This window comes from Aquarana catesbeiana, linkage group LG08, assembly GCF_042186555.1.
Source record: "Aquarana catesbeiana isolate 2022-GZ linkage group LG08, ASM4218655v1, whole genome shotgun sequence".
NCBI lineage: Eukaryota > Metazoa > Chordata > Amphibia > Anura > Ranidae > Aquarana > Aquarana catesbeiana.
The window spans coordinates 286,718,688-286,739,128 of record NC_133331.1 but is presented as its reverse complement, the minus strand read 5'-3'; the positions used below and the strand labels follow the sequence as shown (position 1 = coordinate 286,739,128).

Genomic DNA, 20,441 nt, shown 5'->3' with positions numbered 1-20,441 from the left:
ACACTTTGACAGTTACGCGGTCATGCAGCACTGTACCCATATGGAATTTTTATCATTTTTTTCACACAAATAGAGCTTTCTTTTGGTGGTATTTAATCACCACTGGGGGTTTTTATTGTTTGCTAAATAAATGAAAAAGGACCAAAAATTTGTAAAATAAAAAGTTTTTTCTTAGTTTCTTCACTGATGTGCACTGATAGACTGCACTGATAATCAGTGTCCTGATCAGTGTGAACGAAGTCCTGACAGCCTTGCCGGTTAACCATTGATCACATGGTAAAGGGCCGCTGTGATTGGCCTTTTAACCCCGATCTGTGATCAGCTGTGTCCAAAGGACACAGCAGTCACAGAGCTCGTCCGGTGCACGCCGAAGGAGGCACGCAGGGGGCTTGGTTCTAGGAGGACTTCTATTGACGCCTTCCCAGAACTGGACGACTGCGATGTAGCCGTCATTAGGCTATAGCAGGGTCGGGAAGTGGTTAAAGGGACAGTGTCACCTTGCCTTGGGATACAGTTTGAGTACTTACACCCTGTACCATGGGATCCCCTTTAAACCTGAGCCCTCCAACACAGGAACTATGGGACAACCCTTAATAAGTACACTGGCCAGTGGAGGGTTTTAGAGAGACTGAAGGACCTGTTAACTTCCAGTACCGCCCCTTTAGTTAGGACCTCCCCAGATAAAGGGTTCAGATGAAGACCCATTTGCGCCTGTCATTATTTTGTTGCGATGTGCAAATCTGTTTTACCTTGTTTATTGCTATATTTGTTTTTAATTGTTGACTTGCCAGGATGGTCATCCGGGATCAGGGAAACCATACATTGGCAGCTCGTTTTGTGGGTACATGCTACCTATCTAATCTATCTTGTTCGCAGGAACCCTTGAAATAACTTTCCTGCCTCAGGGAACACCTGCTAAAAATGACTATATCTACATCTTATGATACAGTAGTGTGATGGTCAGTGGGAAGAATGTTCCTAAAGCCTCGTACACACAATGAGAAAAACGGACAAATCTTTTTTTTTTGCATGCAAGTCTCATATCGAAAACCAAGAGGTTACTAAAGTTATGACAATTCTCGTACGACAAAATACAACTTCGGACGTGATGTCATGTGTAATGGATTCTTTCATTTCCGAGGTCTTGGTCTTTCAATTTTTTTTCAGTACTCTACTAATTAAAGGAAAATTGTACATTCTGGTATCGTACGAGAACATTTTTTTTGTTTTTCCCTTAGGATAATTTTGCATGAACTGTCGTGATCGGCTCTCGAGAGCTGTGTACTAACCATCAGATTATCGTACGATCGCTTCGAAAGCGGTATTTTTTGCCCAATTTTCACATCGTGTGAACTAAGCATAAGGCGTGGTCATTGGGAAGAATTACTCCCTTGCAGATAACGAAAAAGATCAATGGATGCCAGTAGGAACTTATCTGAGAGGCAGAACTTGGTCAAAGCTCAAGGAACCCTTGAAGCAGTGATGGCAAACCTTAGCACCCCAGATGTTTTGGAACTACATTTCCCATGATGCTCAACTACACTGCAGAGTGCATGAGCATCATGGGAAATGTAGTTACAAAACATCTGGGGTGCCAGGGTTTGCCATCACTGCTCTAGAGGAACTCTAGGGTTCCATGGAACCTTGGTTGAGAGACCCTAGTAGAACACATGTTCCCTTCTCCAAAGCCCAAGTTCCAATTAAGTTACCCTTGTAGTGTTCCTGATTTAAAACACGTATTGGTAATCAGTGAGAACAGTACAGTGAAACAAACAAGATCTCACAACACAGTTCAGCAGTGATAACTTTAATTTTATGCATATCTTTAGGTAATATGAGAAGGGAACATCTAACTCCCACCATTACTCTTGTCCTTGTTGGAGGTTTCCCCTCAGCTCCTATCTGGATGACATAATAGAAAGAAGAGAAAATATTCTTATCGAGAACACAGACAAGGGCAGAAAGTTTGAGTTTAATATAATCCTCTACAGCAGTGGTCTCCAAACTGTGGCCCTTTGCGTGCCTTTAATCGGCCCTTCCTCCCACTGACACCAAGAATGCAGCACTATTCCTCCCTCTGACACCAACAATGGGGCACTATTCCTCCCACTGACACCAACGATGGGGCACTATTCCTCCCACTGACACCAACGATGGGGCACTATTCCTCCCACTGACACCAACGATGGGGCACTATTCTTCTCACTGACATCAATCATTTCTCCAATTTACATCAACGATGGGGTAAGATTTCGCCCACTGACATCAATGATGGGGCACTATTCCTCCCACTGACACCAACAAAGGGGGCACTTTTTCTCCAATTTACATCAATGATGGTGTACGATTCCTTCCACTGACACCAACAATGGGGCACTATTCCTCCAATTTACATCAACGATGGGGCACTATTCCTCCAACTGACACCAATGATGGAGCACTATTCCTCTCACTTGCATTAACGATGGGGTACGATTCCTCCCAATGACAGTAATAATGGGGAACTATTCCTCCCAATGAATGATGGAGCTCTATTCCTCTCACTGGCACCAATGATGGGGTACGATTCCTCCCAATGACACCAATGATGGGATATGATTCCTCCCACTGACACCAAAAATGGGGCGCTATTCCTCCCACTGAGACCAATGATGCGGCACTATTCCTCCCAATGATACCAATGATGGGGCACTATTTCTCCCAAGGGCACCAATGATGGAGCATTATTGTTCCCACTGACACCAAAGATGGAGCACTTTTTCTGCCCTAATACCAAAAATGGGGCATTGCTTACTCCCACTGATGTAAAGGCATTTTCTACTTCTGCTTCCCCCCTAAATTCTGAAGGACAGTAAAACTTGGCCCTTTGTTTCGAAAGTTTGGAGACCACTGCTCTACAGACAGATTCCGAGAGAGCTCCTCACATGTGGACCACAGGAGTCATCTTTGTAATGAACAAAATCCTAAACAAAGAATGCAATACAAAAACAGAGATCACCCCAAAACCCCTAAAACTAAAATATATTATTTGGGTCAGGTGACCTTTACAAACTGCCCCATCTCTATCGCACGATCGTTCTATGGCCATGACAATTCAGTCTACAAAACACCACCGTAGTTCTTCAGCCAACTCAGGCGGTATGCGTTCTCTGGTGGATAATTAGTGTTCCTTTTTGAGCAAAACATTTGCCGCATTCTGGACATGAGAAAGGTCTCTCGCCAGTGTGAACCCTCATATGTTTATCACGGTTTCCTTTACTGGGGAAGGATTTGCCGCACTCGGAACAGAAAAAGGGCTTCTCGCCTGTGTGGACCAACTGGTGAGTTTTGAGTTGCGATATGAAGGGGAAAGACTTTCCGCACTCAGAACACGAGAAGGGCTTTTCTCGGGTGTGGATACTGTGGTGACGAATGAGGTCTCGCTTGCTTTTGAAGGACTTCTTGCACTCAGAACATGTAAAGGGTAGATAACCAGTGTGAATCCTCTGGTGTACCACCAGTTCATTTTTCCTCATGAATGCTTTTTCGCAGTCAGAGCAAGAAAAAATCTCCTTACCAGTGTGACCCATCTGATGTACATGGAGCTCATATTTCTTTTTAAATGACCTGCCGCAATCTAAACAGGACAACAAATCCTGGGGGTTCACTTGTTGATCATGAAGTTTTGCATGTCGTTCGAGACAAAATTTTACTTTGAAGCATTTGCCACAATCTGGGCAGGGAAATGGGCGCTCGTTGGTGTGGGTTCTCTGGTGATTTACAAGAGCGTGATTCCCATTAAAATCTTTCCCACATTCTGAACAAGAAAATGAGCACTTCCTTGTCTGTGTCTGATGTATATTTTGATTAACAATGCTCACTTCTGGAGAAGTTGGTACCATGCCATGGTCTTCTGCATTATCTTCTGGAGGTAAAATAGGATGTTTCTCTGAGGTATTCCAGTCATTATTTTCACCTGTTGAAAATAAAGGTACCATGCAACCAAACCAACAATGGCTCACTGGGTCAAGGTGTACACACGCAGATGACATTGCTATGGCAAGGATGGACCTACCGCCACCTCATTTGCTGGGAACAAAGTTACACTATAGTATACAATATCCTAATTGCGTTTGTTGGGAAGATAATATTAATTTGAGAATTGGTGATGTACACTGCTTCAAATGATGTACAATATCTACACCTCTTTGGTTGGAAATATTTTTTATGTCCATCTCCATTTCTAAAAAAAAAGATCATCTTGATTCCTCAAAAGTCAATGGTTTCAACAAATGAGGTGGAGAAACTGTATACCATATGAAAGGCCCATCTACAGTTCTTGGTATATGATGTGCAATATCTTCACCTAATTTTGTTGGAAAGATGATGTTGTTTGAATATTTGAGATGGACCTTTCATATGATGTACAATATATTTGCTTTATTTTTTGGGAACGTGATTTTATCGTGGAATGGAGATGGACCTTTCATGTGGTGTACTGTCTCTCCTCCTCATTTGTTGGGAACATGACATTCTATCAAGGAATGGAGATGACCTTTCATATGATGTACAGTATCTCCACCTCATTTGTTAGGAACATGACGTTTTGTTTGGGAATTGGAGATTTACCTTTCATGTAGTGTACTGTCTCTCCTCCTCATTTGTTGGGAACCTGACATTATATTGAGGATAATGGAGATGGACCTTTCATATGGTGTACAGTATCTCATTTGCTGGGAACATGACATTATATTGAGGAATGGAGAAGGACCTTGTATATAGTGTACAGTATCTCCTCCTCATTTGTTGAGATCAGTAGAGTATTTTGAGGAATGGAGATGGTCCTTTCATATCATATGCAGTGTATCCACCTCATTTGTTGGAACATCACATTATACTAAGGAACAGAGATGGACCTTTTTTTATAGAGAGAGCTCCTCACATGTGGATCACCATATGAAAGGTCCATCTCCATTCCTCAATATAATGTTATGTTTCCAACAATTGAGGTGGAGATATGGTATCTTAACCTCATTTATTGGGAAGATTATGTTATTTTGAGGATTGTGGATTAATGACCTTTCACATGATTTACACCTCATTTGTTGAAAACAAGATGTTAAAAAAAAGGTCTCTCTCTATTTCTCAATATCATACTAAAGAATAATCTTCATTCCTCAACAAGACAATGTTTCCAACAAATGAGGTGCAGGTACTGTACACCATATAAAAAAGGTCCATATACAGTTTGCAGTATTTGACGTACAGTTTCCACCTAACTTGTTGGGAAGGTGAATATTTATATTGAGGAATGGAGATGGACCTTTCATATGATGTACATTATCTCCTCCTCATTTGTTGGGAAAATGACATTATATTGAGCAATGGAGATGGACCTTTCATACAGTGTACAGTATCTTCTCCTCAATTGTTGGGAACATGACATTATATTGAGCAATGGAGATGGACCTTTCATATGGTGTTCAGTATTTCTTCCACATTTGCTGGGAAAATTGCATTACACTGTGGAATACCTTTCACATAGTGTACGTTATCTTGATTTGTTGGATACCTGAGCTCATGGGGTGAGTACATTGAAGATGCTCTCAAAGACAATAATGAAAATGTGTCCATCTTTTTTGTTGTTTGAAGATGTTATTATACTAATGAAATAAATTATTTTTGTCCTTTAAAAAATAGTACATCCTGTGTGCAATTATTGAACTACCAGTCCATTTTGTACTATTCAAAGACTAACCAAGACTTTTCCCGGTCAGCTTGCGATAGTTTTTGGTACCCTTACTTTTCTGGTCTATGATGTATAATGAAGTCTTCTCTTACTGGGTGGTGTGAAGTTCTGCTGATTTTTCTTCACTTTCAGTCAACCTTAATGAAGCCTGTGATTTGTCTATGCAGGTTTTCTATACTACCCCCAACAATCAATCACTTTAGCACCACTCAATTTTTTTGTTGAAAATCAAACTTAGCAGTGAAAGGAGGGGATAAAGTATGTATATACTGCTTGGGACTTGTTGCTTCACCACACCTTGGCAAAGCATTATGTTTACCCTGATCTTGAACTAAAATGAAAACATGAGGCCCTACATTTTGTGTCTAATACTCACCTGTGCTGCTTTCTAGAGAAGATTCCTCTTTTATTATTGTTGTAATTATTTCACCTTCTTGCATAGGCTGCTGATTACCCCCCACAAATGTCTCTTCCTCCTCTTTCTTGACCTCAGAGAACAAAAAGGGCTTTTCACTGGTGTGAATTCTCTGGTGTTCAATAAGTTCTTGTTTATTTCTGAAGGATTTTTTGCATTCGGAACATGAAATAAGCGGTTCACTGGTGTGAGTTCTCTGGTGTAGAAGCAGATCATGTTTGTTCATGAATGGTTTATTGCAGTGCTGACAAGGTAATGGGCCCTCGTTGGTGTGGGAGCTTTGGTGGAAAACTAGAGCGCGTTTCCTGGTGAAACCTTTCCCGCACTCCAAACAAAAAAAAGGACCCTTCCCTGTGTGCGTCCTCTGATGTCCGCTGAGGGAAGAGATCGATGTGAAACATTTTCCACATTCAGAACAAGGAAATGTCTTATTGCCTGTCTTTGTGACTGCATCCAAATTATTGGAAGATGATTCATTGAGTTTAGAAGGGTATGGAGATCCGTCTGTACTGTGATAGCTCCGTTGGACATTTGGGAAAATAGTATGTGATTTATCATTGGACTCCTCAAAACTAAATACATCAGTTGCTTTCAGCATACGACCAAGTCTGTGATGTATATATTGGGTACCAAGGCTTGCTCCTGGAGAATATTGTGCCATGCCATTATCTTCATTATAAGCTGAAGATAAAATAAGGTGTCCCTTTGGAGTGTTCCAGCCATCGTGTCCACCTACTGGAAAGAATTTTTTTAATCACTAATAACATAACGCGCTTTGTTCATGTTTCATAGTTAGGCATCATGCATGCTGATCTAAGAGTCTAGTGAGCCCAAGACTGTTGGTTGAAATAATACCAATAAAAGGATAGAAGTCAAAGCTTACAATACAACCAAAGCATCTATGGCATGTTGAGTTAAGGTGTACATAAGTAACAGAGAATGACCTTTCATCTCTTCATTTGTTGGGCACATGACATTATATTGAGGAATGGAGATGGACCTTTCATATGGTGTACAGTATTCCCACCTCATTTGTTGGGAACATGACGTTATATTAAGGAATGGAGAAGGACCTTTCATATGTTGTACAGTATCTCCTCCTCATTTGTTGGGAACATGACATTATATTGAGGAATGGAGATGGACCTTTCATATGGTGTACAGTATTCGCACCTAATTTGTTGAGAACATGACGTTATAGTGAGGAATGGAAGTAAGACCTTTCATATGGTGTACAGTATCTCCTCCTCATTTGTTGGGAACATGACATTATATTGAGGAATGGAGATGGACCTTTCATATGGTCTACAGCATCTCCTCCTAATTTGTTGGGAACATGACATTACAATGAAGAATGGAGATGGACCTTTCATATGGTCTACAGCACCTCCTGCTAATTTGTTGGGAATTCATATGGTGTACAATATCTCCTACTCATTTGTTGGGAACATGATGTTAAAGGAGAAATTTAGCCAAAGCTTTTTCTGGTCAGACTTCTTTTGTAGGTCACAGGAGTGCACTTACTTTTGCACGCCTGTGTCCCAGAGTGGGCTACTGACCACTGTCAGCTGATGTGACAAAGCCACAATATTTTCAGGATCTGCCTAGCTGCCGATTGACAATTCTCTGTGCATGGCTGAGAGCCGAAGCCAAGTGTGCCCACCTTCTCTTCAGCTTGGCGCTCCAATGAGCGTTGGAGAAGCAGACCAAGAGCTCAGTGATCAGCGGTCATGAGATCACCCAGTTCTCAGGCTTTGAGCTGACGTGTGACAGCTGTAGCATTATTGTGAATCAGAATAGATTCAACGTTTTCTTTTGATACCATTTTTTTTTAGTTGCCCAGAGTTGGACTTCAATAATAAAATACAATCAAGAGATATCCATTATCATTTACCACCAAATAAAAGCCTAAGATTTACAGTTTCATTAACGCATGACAAATTTGCAAAACTGCTTAAAGGCTTGTTTTACCTTTTAGCATTAGGCAGTTAATGTGGAGTGCTGCATGTCATGTACAGTACTTACCTGTGCTGCTATCTTGAGAAGATTCCTCTTTTATTATTGTTGTGATAACTTCACTTTTCTGCATGGACAACTGATCACCCCCCACACGGGTCCCTTCTTCATCTTTCTTGGACTCGGAATAGGACAAGGGCTTCTCACTGGTGTGAGTTCTCTGGTGTTCAACAAGTTCTTGTTTATCTTTGAAGGACTTCTTGCAATCAGAACAGGAAAAGGGTGGTTTACGGATGTGCAGTTTCTGGTGTTGAAGCAGGTCATGCTTTTTCATAAATGGTTTATTGCAATACAAGCAAGGGAATGGGCCTTCTTCGGTGTGGGAGCTCTTGTGAAAAATGAGAGCCCGTCTCCGGGTAAAACCTTTCCCGCACTCCAAACAAAAAAATGGACCCTTCCCTGTGTGAGTCCTCTGATGTCCACTGAGAGAAGAGATGGAAGTGAAACATTTTCCACATTCGGAACAGGAAAATGTCTTATTGTCTTTCTTTGTAACAGTATCCAGATTGTTGGAAGAAGATTCCTTGTGATTAGAAAGATCCGATGATTCATCTGCCTTGTGAAAGCTTGGTTGGACGTTTGGAATAATAGTTTGTGATTTATCATTGGATCCCTGGGAATTGAACCGATCTGTTGATATTGCCACATCATTAAGTCTTTGATGTAAATATTGGGTACCAGGCCTAATTCCTGGAGGGTATTGTGCTATGCCTCTATTTTCTTCATAAAAATTTGGAGGTAAAATAGGATGTCCCCCTGAGGTATTCAAGCCATTGTGTCCACCTATTAAAAAATGTTTTTATTATTAATACACACATCTACATTGTTTACATTTTGCAGTCAGGTGTCATGTATGTTGGTCTAGTTCTGAACTTTATCCCAGAGCTTAAAGGGGTTGTAAACCCTCGTGTTTTTTCACCTTAATGCATCCTATGCATTAAAGTGAAAAAACTTCTGACAGTGACCGGCCCCCTAGCCCCCCCCCCCCCCCCCGTTTTACTCACCTGACCCCCTTCGTTTCCTCGGCGGAGACGCGCTGGACCTCTCTGCCCGGGGTTCTCGGCTCTTGATTGGATAGGTTGATAGCAGCGCAGCCATTGGCTCCTGCTGCTGTCAATCAAATCCAATGACGCGGGCGTTGGGGGACGAGGCCAAGTCCTACATTCTGCGTCTATGGATGCAAATGCTGGACTTGGGAGCACCCCCGCAAGGTAACCCCCTGGGAGAGCGCTTCTCCTAGGGGGGTTATACGATGCTGGGAGGTCGCCTAATCTGACGGAACACCGGCAATCAGTTCAAGAGGGGGCGGGGAGGAGGATCATTTTATCTTGGAGATGGGCATTAAGGTGCCATTTTTATAGCTTGAAGATGTCCACTATCCTGATAAAAAAAATATATCAATACTTTTTTTTTTAAAAAGATGAACACTCTGTGAAATTATATAACTGTGCATATTTGACTAACTTACAATTGATAAAAAAATTTTTGCTTTTTCTAGGTTAACTTACAAAAGTCACAATAGAAATTGGCATCCTTACTTTGCTGGTCTACCTCTACCGTTTATAACCAAGATGTGAAGTGCTGCATATCATGTACGGTACTTACCCGTGCTCCTATTTTGAGACAATTCCTTCTTTGTTATTGTTGTAACCACTTCACCTTCCTGAACTGACAGCTGATCATTCCTTACGCTCGTTTCTTCACTCTTCTTGAATTTAGAATATGGCAAGGGCTTTTTACTGGTGTGAGTTCTCTGGTGTTCAACAAGTTCTTGTTTCATTTTGAAGGACTTCTTGCAATCAGAACAAGAAAAGGGTGGTTTACGGATGTGCAGTTTCTGGTGTTGAAGCAGGTCATGTTTTTTCATAAATGGCTTATTGCAATACACACAAGGAAAGGGACCTTCGTTGGTGTGGGAGCTCTGGTGAAAAATGAGAGCACGTTTCCGGGTAAAACCTTTCCCGCACTCCAGACAAAAAAAGGGACCCTTCCCCGTGTGAGTCCTCTGATGTCCGCTGAGAGAAGAGATTGATGTAAAACCTTTTCCACATTCAGAACAGGAAAATATCTTATCCTCTTTCCTCGTAACAGTATCCACATTAGAAGGGGATTCCTCAGGATTAGAAGGGTCTGATGATCCATCTGCACTGTGACTGCTTGGTTGGACATCTGGATTAAGAGTATGCGATTTATCGTTGGGTTCCTCAGAATTAAACATATCTGTTGTTCTTACCATATGATCAAGTTTGTGATGTATATATTTGGTGACAAGGTTTAGTCCTGGAGAATATTGTGCCATGCCATTATCTTCTTCATTACAATCTGGAGATAAAGTCTGTCCTTTTGAGGTATTCCGGCCATCCTGTACACCTGATGAAAAAGTTATTTTTTATTAATAATAAAACAATTGTCATTGTTCATATATTGCAGTCAGGAATCAATAATGTTGTCTAGTAGTCAAGTGTTTACCAGATCTTTGGCACTAAATTAGGTACAATAATAACACCAACAGAAGGATATAAATCAGAAAAGGTGTTCAATGGGATCATTTGAGATGGTTTGGGGACATGAAGTTATATTGAGGAATGGAGATGGACCTTTCATATGATGTACAGTATCTCCTCATTTGTTGGGAACATGACGTTATATTGAGGAGTGGAGATGGACCTTTCGTATGGTGTACAGTATCTCCTCCTCATTTGTTGGGAACATGACGTTATATAGAGGAATGGAGATGGACATTTCATATGGTGTACAGTATCTCCACTATATTTGTTGGGAACATGACGTTATATTAAGGAATATAGATTTCTTGGGATTCGATATTATACTTAAAACAAATATTATATTTTTCAGATAAGTACTGAAGATTGATCTAGTATATGGCATACAGTATTAGCTCAAAGAGTAGGTATACTGATTATGTTCTTCTAAATAACAATGGAGAATTTTTCTTTCAATATCTCTGGTGGGTTCCCATTACTGGATCCATCTGTAGAAAACACACATACTGACTGAATACATTGTTTCTATGTGTTTATCAGATGATGGGGGATCTAGATGGACCCTCCGTACTGCTCTCTCCTTTACAATAAAGTCTCCTCTTACCCGGTGATGTGAGGGGAGGCTGATTCTCCATCATGACGTCCTTGTAGAGATCCTTGTGTCCTTCTATATACTCCCACTCCTCCATGGAGAAATAGACAGTGACATCCTGACACCTTATAGGAACCTGAGACACACAATGATACAGTCACCATCCAGACACATCCCTTGTCTGTTACTGGATAATGTCCCAGAATTCCCGGCACCACTCACCTCTCCTGTCAGCAGCTCAATGATCCGGTTGGTGACCTCCAAGATCTTCTTATTGTTCTTCGGAATCGATAAAGAATGTACAGAAGCCATAATGGAATTCTGTTCACCTCCTGAGGTCTTTTTCACAACTATGTAATCCTGTGATGGAGAATACAAGTCACATTATATATTTCCCACCTAAACAAGTCTCCTGAACAAACCCTAATGCACCTTCAAGCATTGAACCTTACTTTCAAAGGCAACGATTCTTCTCCAAATATATGCTCAGCCTAAATTCACTCTGCAGGTCAGTATGACTTTAGATTTGGATAGAAAAGGTACTTAGAACCACTGTCAGGTTTTCATTGTTGTCTGTGTCCCCGTTGGGGAGAGTCACATTTTCTCGAAATGTGCAGATCACCAAAGCCTCGTTTCCACTGAGTGGATTGGTTCGGTTCGGTACGGTACGCTATTTTGGGTGTTTCCATTATGAAAGCGGCCCATACAACCGAACTGCTCCATTCAGGGTCCTGCTTCAGATGTGGGGCCATAGAAAATGGAACGGTTCGGTTAGGGCGGAGCTACGATACATTCCACTGATTGGCTGACAGAAAACCCTCTGCTGTGCTATGCTGAGGCATTTTTTCTAAACCCTGTATGGCCCCTTGTGGTCCCACTTGCAGTGGAAACGCTCACCAGAATAGACCGGACCATTCTAGGCCATTCAAACTGTACCGACCCCAACCGATCCACTCAGTGGAAACAAGGCACAATTTTACCAGGAATGAAAGTGAGGGAAAAGCCAAAATTTTGAGGCAGAATATGGATAGAGAGGAAAATCTTCCAATGGGGACCCATGACAGATATCTAAGAAGGGATTTCTCCCACATTGGCAAGGATATCCTGATCCTACAGAACAGGAAGTGAAGAGAAATCTCCCCAATGAGATACATTTTGAGCCAGAACATGGATAGAGGGGGAAATCTTCCAATGGGGACCCATGACAGATGTCTAAGAGGGGATTTTCTCCCACATTGGCAAGGATATCCTGATCCTACAGAACAGGAAGTGAAGAGAAATCTCCCCAATGAGATACATATGACAAAAAAACCTGACAGCTGTTTAATCACCTGTCTACCCGGGAAATTTTTTACATTTTGTGCATTACAAGTCTGCAGTGTTTGCTAGAGATGACTGTAAAGCATCCAAAAAAAGTATATATTTTCTAAAAGCAGAGGCCCTGGAGAACAAAATGGTGGTAGTTGCATTTTTTTTTTATGCTGCACAATGTTTGTACAGCTCTATATCAAATGCATATTTTCAGGAAAAAAACAAAACCCTTAAATTAATTTTAGCGCAAATAAACACAATGGGCTCCATTCACGAAGCGGTATCTACCTCATTACGAAAGGCGGTAAAATACTGTTTAGCGCTTTCCAAAATTTGTTTTGCAATTCGCTAAAAAAATGCTACTAAAATACTGCTTGCGCTACTATATGAAGTGGTGCGGTATTTACGTGTCCTTAACAAACAAGTAACTGGCATGGTTGATAAAGAGTGGGCGGCCGCCACATCCTTAACAATCATGACTCATCTCCACTAAACATGTTGGGGGGGGTGGCCTGGTATGGCTGAGGAGGGGGGGGGGGGGGGCGCTTGCTCACCCCCCCTTTCCTGCCCTGCATGGTCGGATAAAGGTCTGGGATGAATTTTGGGGCAGGATGGGGACCCCCATACTGGAATTAAAAAAAGATTTTGATGTGAGGTTCCACTTAAAATTCACAGCAGACCCAAAGGGCCTGGTATGGATTGGGGGGTGGACTCCACGCCGTTTTTTTTTTCAGAATTTTTGCCAGCAATTCTTTTGTTTACAGTCAGCGGGGAAACCGTGTCATTTTTAGCCATTTTATCAGTAAAAAAAAAAACAAAAAAAAAAAAATGAAAAAAGAAGTACTACATTCTTAAAAATGCTTTATCTTTTACGTTCAGCTGTCAGCGGGGGAACCCGTGTCATTTTTAGACATTTTATCAGTAAAAATAAAAGAGGAGTACTAAATTGTTAAAAATGCTTATCTTTTATCAGGAAAAAAAAAAAAAAAACCTTAATGAAAAGAAAGAGTATGTTGTTAAAATGCTTATGTTTTACCAGAGAAATAACAATCTGTAAAAAAAAAAAAAAAAAAAAAAAATTGTAAGAAAGGAAGAAAAGCAATACTCCATTATTAAAAATGCTTATCTTTTATCAGAAAAAAAAAAATCTAAAAAAAAAACTTTGTTAATGAAAAAAAGAGTAATACTATGTTGTTAAAAATGCTTATCTTTTACCAGAGAAAAAACAAAAGGGAAAAAAAAATGCAATACTACATTGTTAAAAATGGTTATCAAAAAAAAAGAAAAAAAGAAAAGAAACCTAACTAAGATATTTTAGCAGCAAAAAAAAAAAAAAAAAAAAAAAAAAAAAAGCACAAATTCTTGAAAAAAAAAATTGTCTTTTAAATTACCAATTGTCAGTTTAAATGTAGGTTACCCAATCTGTAATATTTTATTTCAAGGCAAGTAGCATAAAAGCAGTTTAAAAATGTATAATTTTTACAAAAGTTAAAAGCGATAAGCAAAAAAATAAATAAACAAAAAATGTCTCCACTGGCAATTTTGCAGTGATGGGTCCTTGAAATAAAACTGTAGCAAATAATGTTCTTAGGCAGGTATCGGAAAAAAAATGAAACAAACTTAGCCACTGCGCTCCCAGAATCCTCCTCACCTCTCCGGTCAGCAGGTAGATGATGTCCAGGGTGAGCCGTAATATTTGCTCGGAGAGGCGCTTGCAGTCTGCCTCCATGACTCTCACACTCTGCTCCACTCTCTTCCTGCAACAATACTGCCCATCCCCCAATGATTAGCATTATGGGTAAAAATACAGGCATTGTAGTGATTGGTTCTTCTCGCCCATATTGTTGTAGACCAAAAGAAAAAGCTTTAAATAGTCAGCCATTGATGTGCTTATTGGGCTGTATTCCTAGTTGTCTTCACTTATGGGCTACAGTAAAATGGCCTTACAGAGGCTTACATTTATTCATTCAGGAAATGCAGAGGAAAAAAAAAACACACACACAATACAACAACAATAAAATACATAAAAAAAAAATAAATAACATAAACACACAAAAAAAATTGCAACGCAAAATGGTAAGCATAAAACAACAATAAAATACAGAGGAAATACAATAGAAAAAGAATCAAAACAAAAATACATATGCAAAAAAATCAGCAAAGCAAAATAGAAAAAATAAAATACAACGGAAACACAAAGGAAAAAATACAAACGCACACACAAAATTGCAATGCAAAATGGGAATTTTTTTTTATAGATATATTTTTTCAAGCATACAGTATTTTAACTAAAGTTGGCCATACACTGGTAGATTTATGGATGAACGTTCGTAAGAAAAGATTCTCAGTACATTTAATGACTTGACGAATGCTGATTGAAAGTACTTCAAAATATTGTTTGCTTATAAATTAGATTTGGGAACAAATGTACTTTACATACACTGTTATAAATTTGTTTATTTGAGAAAAAATTTACATCCTGCTCCTTCAAAGTTTTCTCAACACTGCTAATAAAAACAAATGTTGATTTACATTATTAATGCTAACGATTAGAAAATTGAACGAGCGTTCTTAAAAAAAGAAAGATTGCAAGTGGAACACACAGGAAAGTCTCCACATTGTCAATATGTTAATTAACACTCTCATATGTTAATTCATTGTACTATTGCAATGCTAATGGTGGTTTTGCATATCCTGGAGTATGATATATATGTATAGGCATTATAAAATAAGAGACATAAAAAAGAGGGTTCCTCATATCTCATCCACAGACAGCATCATTGATAGGCAACAAGTACTGACACGTTGTGTACATCCTCCTCTCTCACCTCAGTTCTTCTCTATCACCTCAGTTCTCCTCTATCACCTCAGTTCTCCTCTATCCCTAGGGTTGCCACCTTTTCTTCAAGTCAAACCCAAACACTTTAACGGAAACAGCACCATTTTTATATAGTATAGTATAAACTATACGTATATTTTGATACTAAATAACATTTCTAATCATATGAAGTTAATAACAAGAGTCCCCCTTTACATCAGAGTCCACAGAGTTCACCTTTTACATCTGAACTCGCAGAGTTCCCTTTCACTGTAAGGGGGGACTCTGCAGACTCTGTAAGGGAGAACTCTGGGGACTCTAACATAAGGGATGCTCTGGGAACCCTGATTTAAGGGGGAACACTGAGAACTCTGATGTATGGAGAGGATTCTGATGTAAGGGGGAACACTGTGGCCTCTGAAGTAAGGGGTTCTCTGAGAACCCTGATTTACCTTAGTGTACTCACTCAGAGGCAGGAGAGAGAAGGGGGGAGACTTCAGTCACAGACAGGGATGGATCCAGATGTATCTGAGACTGCTGGACTTCACATTTCTAGCCCCCACATTCCTTTTCGGAGGCACAGTGCCGGGGATTGGAGTGGGGTAGGAGGAAGAGGTGCCGATCAAGCCCTCTCTCCTCTCCCGTCTGTGTGTGTTTGGGGGGGATTGTTAGTGATGGCTTTGGACAGTGTGAAAGAGAGTGTAACAGACATTCTCAGCTTAGACAACTGCAGCCAGAAACCCTGCTGGGAAACCATAGTCCAGTCTGAATCATGTGTCCGGGTTTTAGGCAGCCTGAAACCCGGATGCATGATTCCAAACTCGAACTGTCTGGGTGAATCCCAGACAGGTGGCAACCCCAATCTATCACCTCAGTTCTCCTCTTTCACCTAAGTCCTCCTCTATCACCTCAGTCCTCCTCTGTCACCTCAGTTGTCCTCAATCAACTAAGTTCTCATCAATTGCCTCAGTTCTCCTCTATCACCTCAGTTCTTCTCCTTATCACCTCAGTTCTTCTCTCTCACCTCAGTTGTCCTCCCTAATCTCAGTTCTCCTCTCTGTTATCCCAGTTCCTCTCTCTCAGCTCAGTTCTCCTTTGTTACCTCAGTTCCTCTCTATCACCTCAGTTCTCCCTTCTATCACCTCAGTTCTCCTCTATCACCTCAGTCCTCCTCTGTCATCTTAGTTGTCCTTGATCAACTAAGTTCTCCTCTAATACCTCAGTTCCCCTCTATTACCTCAGTTGTCCTCTATCACCTCAATTCTCTTATACCTCAGTTGTCCTCTATCACCTCAGTTGTCCCCTATCACCTCAGTTCTTCTCTTTGTCATCTCAGTTCTTTTCTCTCACCTCAGTACTCCTCTCTGCTACCCCAGTTCTTCTCTCTCAGCTCAGTTTTCCTTTCTGTTACCTCAGTTCCTCTCTATCACCTTAGTTCTCCTCTATCACCTCAGTCCTCCTCTCAGTTGTCCTTGATCAACTAAGTTCTCTTCTATTACCTCAGTTCTCCTCTTTGTCATCTCAGTTCTTCTCTCTCACCTCAGTTGTCCTCACTAATCTTAGTTTTCCTCTCTGTTACCCCAGTTCCTCTCTCTCAGTTCAGTTCTCCTCTCTGTTACATCAGTTCTCCTCTCTGTTACCTCAGTTCCTTTCTGTCACCTCAGTTGTCCTCTATCAGCTTAGCTCTCCTCTTTCACCTCATTTCTTCTCTCTCACCTCACCTTTCTTCTATCACCTCAGTTCTGCTCTGTCACCTCAGTCCTCCTCTATCACTTCAGTCCTCCTCTGTCATCTCATGAATGAATGAATGAATGATTTGTATAGATCCGTCCTGTGTTGTCCAGCTTCTTAGAAGAGGTAGGTCTTGAGTTTTTTCTGAAGGCCTGATGGTTTTTCTTCAAATCTCAGTTGTCCTCGATCAACTAAGTTCTCCTCTATCACCTCAGTTCTCCTCTTTATCATCTCAGTTCTTCTCTCTCACCTCAGTTGTCCTCACAAATCTTAGTTCTCCTCTCTGTTACCCCAGTTCCTCTCTCTCAGCTCAGTTCTCCTCTCTGTTACCTCAGTTGTCCTCTATCAGCTTAGCTCTTCTCTTTAACCTTAGTTATTCTCTCTCACCTCAGTTGTCCTAAGTTCCCCTCTGTCACCTCAGTTCTCCTCTTAACCTCAGTTCTCCTTTATCACCTCAGTTTCTCTGTCACCTCAGTTGGTTGCATGTGATTGCAACAATTGGTTCTTTTACTATTTTGTATGAAATGGAACACCATGTTGGACCTTCATCGTTGCGATTTCAGCAATGTGCTGTGATTAGGTTCCTGAAGGCAGAAGGTGCTCCTCCAGTCAAATGTATTGATGTTTGAAACCTGTTTATGGTGATATAAGGAAGGGGGTAAGGGTTCTCCTCTATCACCTCAGTTCTCCTCTATCACCTCAGTTCTCCTCTCTCTCACCTTAGTTCTCCTCTATCACCTCAGTTCTCCTCTATCACCTCAGTTCTCATCTATCACCTCAGTTCTCCTATGTCACCTCAGTTCTCCTATGTCACCTCGTTTCTCCTTTCTATCACCTCAGTTCTCATCTGTCACCTCAGTTGTCCTCAATCAACTAAGTTCTCATCAATTGCCTCAGTTCTCCTCTATCACCTCAGTTTCGCTTTGTCACCTCTGTTCTCCTCTATCCTCAGTCCTCCTCTATCACCTTAGTCCTCCTCTGTCATCTCAGTTATCCTCGATCAACTAAGTTTTCCTCTATCACCTCAGTTCTCCTCTTTGTCATCTCAGTTCTTCTCTCTCACCTCAGATGTCCTCACAAATCTTAGTTCTCCTCTCTGTTACCCCAGTTCCTCTCTCTCAGCTCAGTTCTCCTCTGTTACATCAGTTCTCCTCTCTGTTACCGCAGTTCCTTTCTGTCACCTCAGTTATCCTCTATCAGCTTAGCTCTCCTCTTTAACCTTAGTTATTCCCCCTTTACCTCAGCTCTCCTCAGTTCCCCTCTGTCACCTCAGTTCTCCTCTTAACCTCAGTTCTCCTTTATCACCTCAGTTTCTCTGTCACCTCAGTTCTCCTCTATCACCTCAGTTGGTTGCATGTGATTGCAACAATTGGTTCTTTTACTATTTTTTTATGAAATGGAACACCATGTTGGACCTTCATCCTTGTGACTTCAGCAATGTGCTGTGATTAGGTTCCTGAGGGCAGAAGGTGCTCCTCCAGTCAAATGTATTGATGTTTGAAACCTGTTTATGGTGCTATAAGGAAGGGGGTAAGGGTAAGGTAATACCTCAGTTTTCCTCTTTGTCATCTCAGTTCTCCTCTCTGTTACCTCAGTTCCTCTCTCTCACCTCAGTTCTGCTCTATCACCTCAGTTCTCCTCTATCACCTCAGTTCTCCTCTATCACCACAGTTCTCCTATGTCACCTCGGTTCTTCTCTCTATCACCTCAGTTCTCATCTGTCACCTCAGTTGTCCTTGATCAACTAAGTTCTCCTCTATTACCTCAGTTCTCCTCTATCACCTCAGTTTCGCTCTGTCACCTCTGTTCCCCTCTATTCTCAGTTCTCCTCTTTGTCATCTCAGTTCTTCTCCCTCACCTCAGTTGTCCTCACAAATCTTAGTTCTCCTCTCTGTTACCCCAGTTCCTCTCTCTCAGCTCAGTTCTCCTCTCTGTTACATCAGTTCTCCTCTCTGTTACATCAGTTCTCCTCTCTGTTACCGCAGTTCCTTTCTGTCACCTTAGTTGTCCTCTATCAGCTTAGCTCTCCTCTTTAACCTTAGTTATTCCCCCTTTACCTCAGCTCACCTCAGTTCTCCTCTATCACCTCAGTTGGTCGCATGTGATTGCAACGATTGGTTCTTTTAATATTCTTTATGAAATGGAACACCATGTTGGACCTTCATCGTTTTGATTACAGCAATGTGCTGTGATTAGGTTCCTGAAGGCAGATGGTGCTCCTCTAGTCAAATGTATTGATGTTTGAAACCTGTTTATGGTGATATAAGGAAGGGGGTAAGGGTAAGGTAATACCTCAGTTCTCCTCTTTGTCATCTCAGTTCTCCTCTCTGTTACCTCAGTTCCTCTCTCTCACCTCAGTTCTGCTCTATCACCTCAGTTCTCCTCTATCACCTCAGTTCTCCTCTATCACCTCAGTTCTCCTATGTCACCTCAGTTCTCCTATGTCACCTCAGTTCTCCTCTCTATCACCTCAGTTCTCATCTGTCACCTCAGTTGTCCTTGATCAACTAAGTTCTCCTCTTTTACCTCAGTTCTCCTCTATCACCTCAGTTCTTCTCTTTGTCACCTCAGTTCTTTTTTCTCACCTCAGTTGTCCTCACTAATCTCAGTTCTCCTCTCTGTTACCCCAGTTCCTCTCTCTGTTCGGTTCTCCTCTGTCATCTCAATTGTCCTTGATCAACTAAGTTCTCCTCTATTACCTCAGTTCTTCTCTCCCACCTCAGTTCTCCTCTATCACCTCAGTTCTTCTCTCTCACCTCAGTTCTTCTCTCTCACCTAAGTTCTCCTCACTAATCTCAGTTCTCCCAATCTCCTCTCTGTTACCCCAGTTCCTCCCTCTCAGCTCAGTTCTCCTCTGTCATCTCAGTTGTCCTTGATCAACTAAGTTCTCCTCTATTACCTCAGTTCTCCTCTTTGTCATCTCAGTTCTTCTCTCCCACCTCAGCTCTCCTCTATCACCTCAGTTCCCCTCTTTCACCTCAGTTCTTCTCTATCACCTCAGTTCCCCCTGTCCCCTCAGTTCTCCTCTATGGTTCTTTTACTATTCTTTATGAAATGGAACACCATGTTGGACCTTCACCATTGTGACTTCAGCAATGTGCTGTGATTAGGTTCCTGAAGGCAGAAGGTGTTCCTCCAGTCAAATTTATTGACGTTTGAAACCTGTTTATGGTGATATAAGGGAGGGGATAAGGGTAAGGTAATAAACCCTATAAACTAGTGCTGTATACTGCTGTATACTGTATACTAGATTTATGTACAAAGGGAGAGTTTTGCGGTCGTGGATTTAGCATGTGTGAGAGTATAAGGTATAGGCTGGCAACTCC

At 41.2% G+C, this 20,441-nt stretch overlaps 1 protein-coding gene across 3 annotated transcripts; it reads right to left on the bottom strand.

Moving 5' to 3' along the window:
- Positions 1 to 1,791: 1,791 nt before the first annotated feature.
- Positions 1,792 to 14,369, bottom strand: LOC141106565 (uncharacterized). Of its 3 annotated transcripts, none has more exons than XM_073597435.1 (7): positions 14,218 to 14,369; positions 11,478 to 11,615; positions 11,268 to 11,391; positions 9,765 to 10,529; positions 8,169 to 8,942; positions 6,105 to 6,878; positions 1,792 to 3,955 (listed from the first exon to the last, which is right to left on the bottom strand). In XM_073597435.1, exons 1-7 carry the CDS (start codon positions 14,293 to 14,295, stop codon positions 3,132 to 3,134), a joined length of 3,477 nt encoding a protein of 1,158 aa, XP_073453536.1. In that variant the 5' UTR covers positions 14,296 to 14,369; the 3' UTR covers positions 1,792 to 3,131. The 3 variants fall into 3 exon arrangements, with proteins under 3 accessions (XP_073453536.1, XP_073453537.1, XP_073453538.1); XM_073597436.1 differs by having other exon boundaries at positions 6,105 to 6,875; XM_073597437.1 differs by lacking the exon at positions 6,105 to 6,878.
- Positions 14,370 to 20,441: the final 6,072 nt, after the last annotated feature.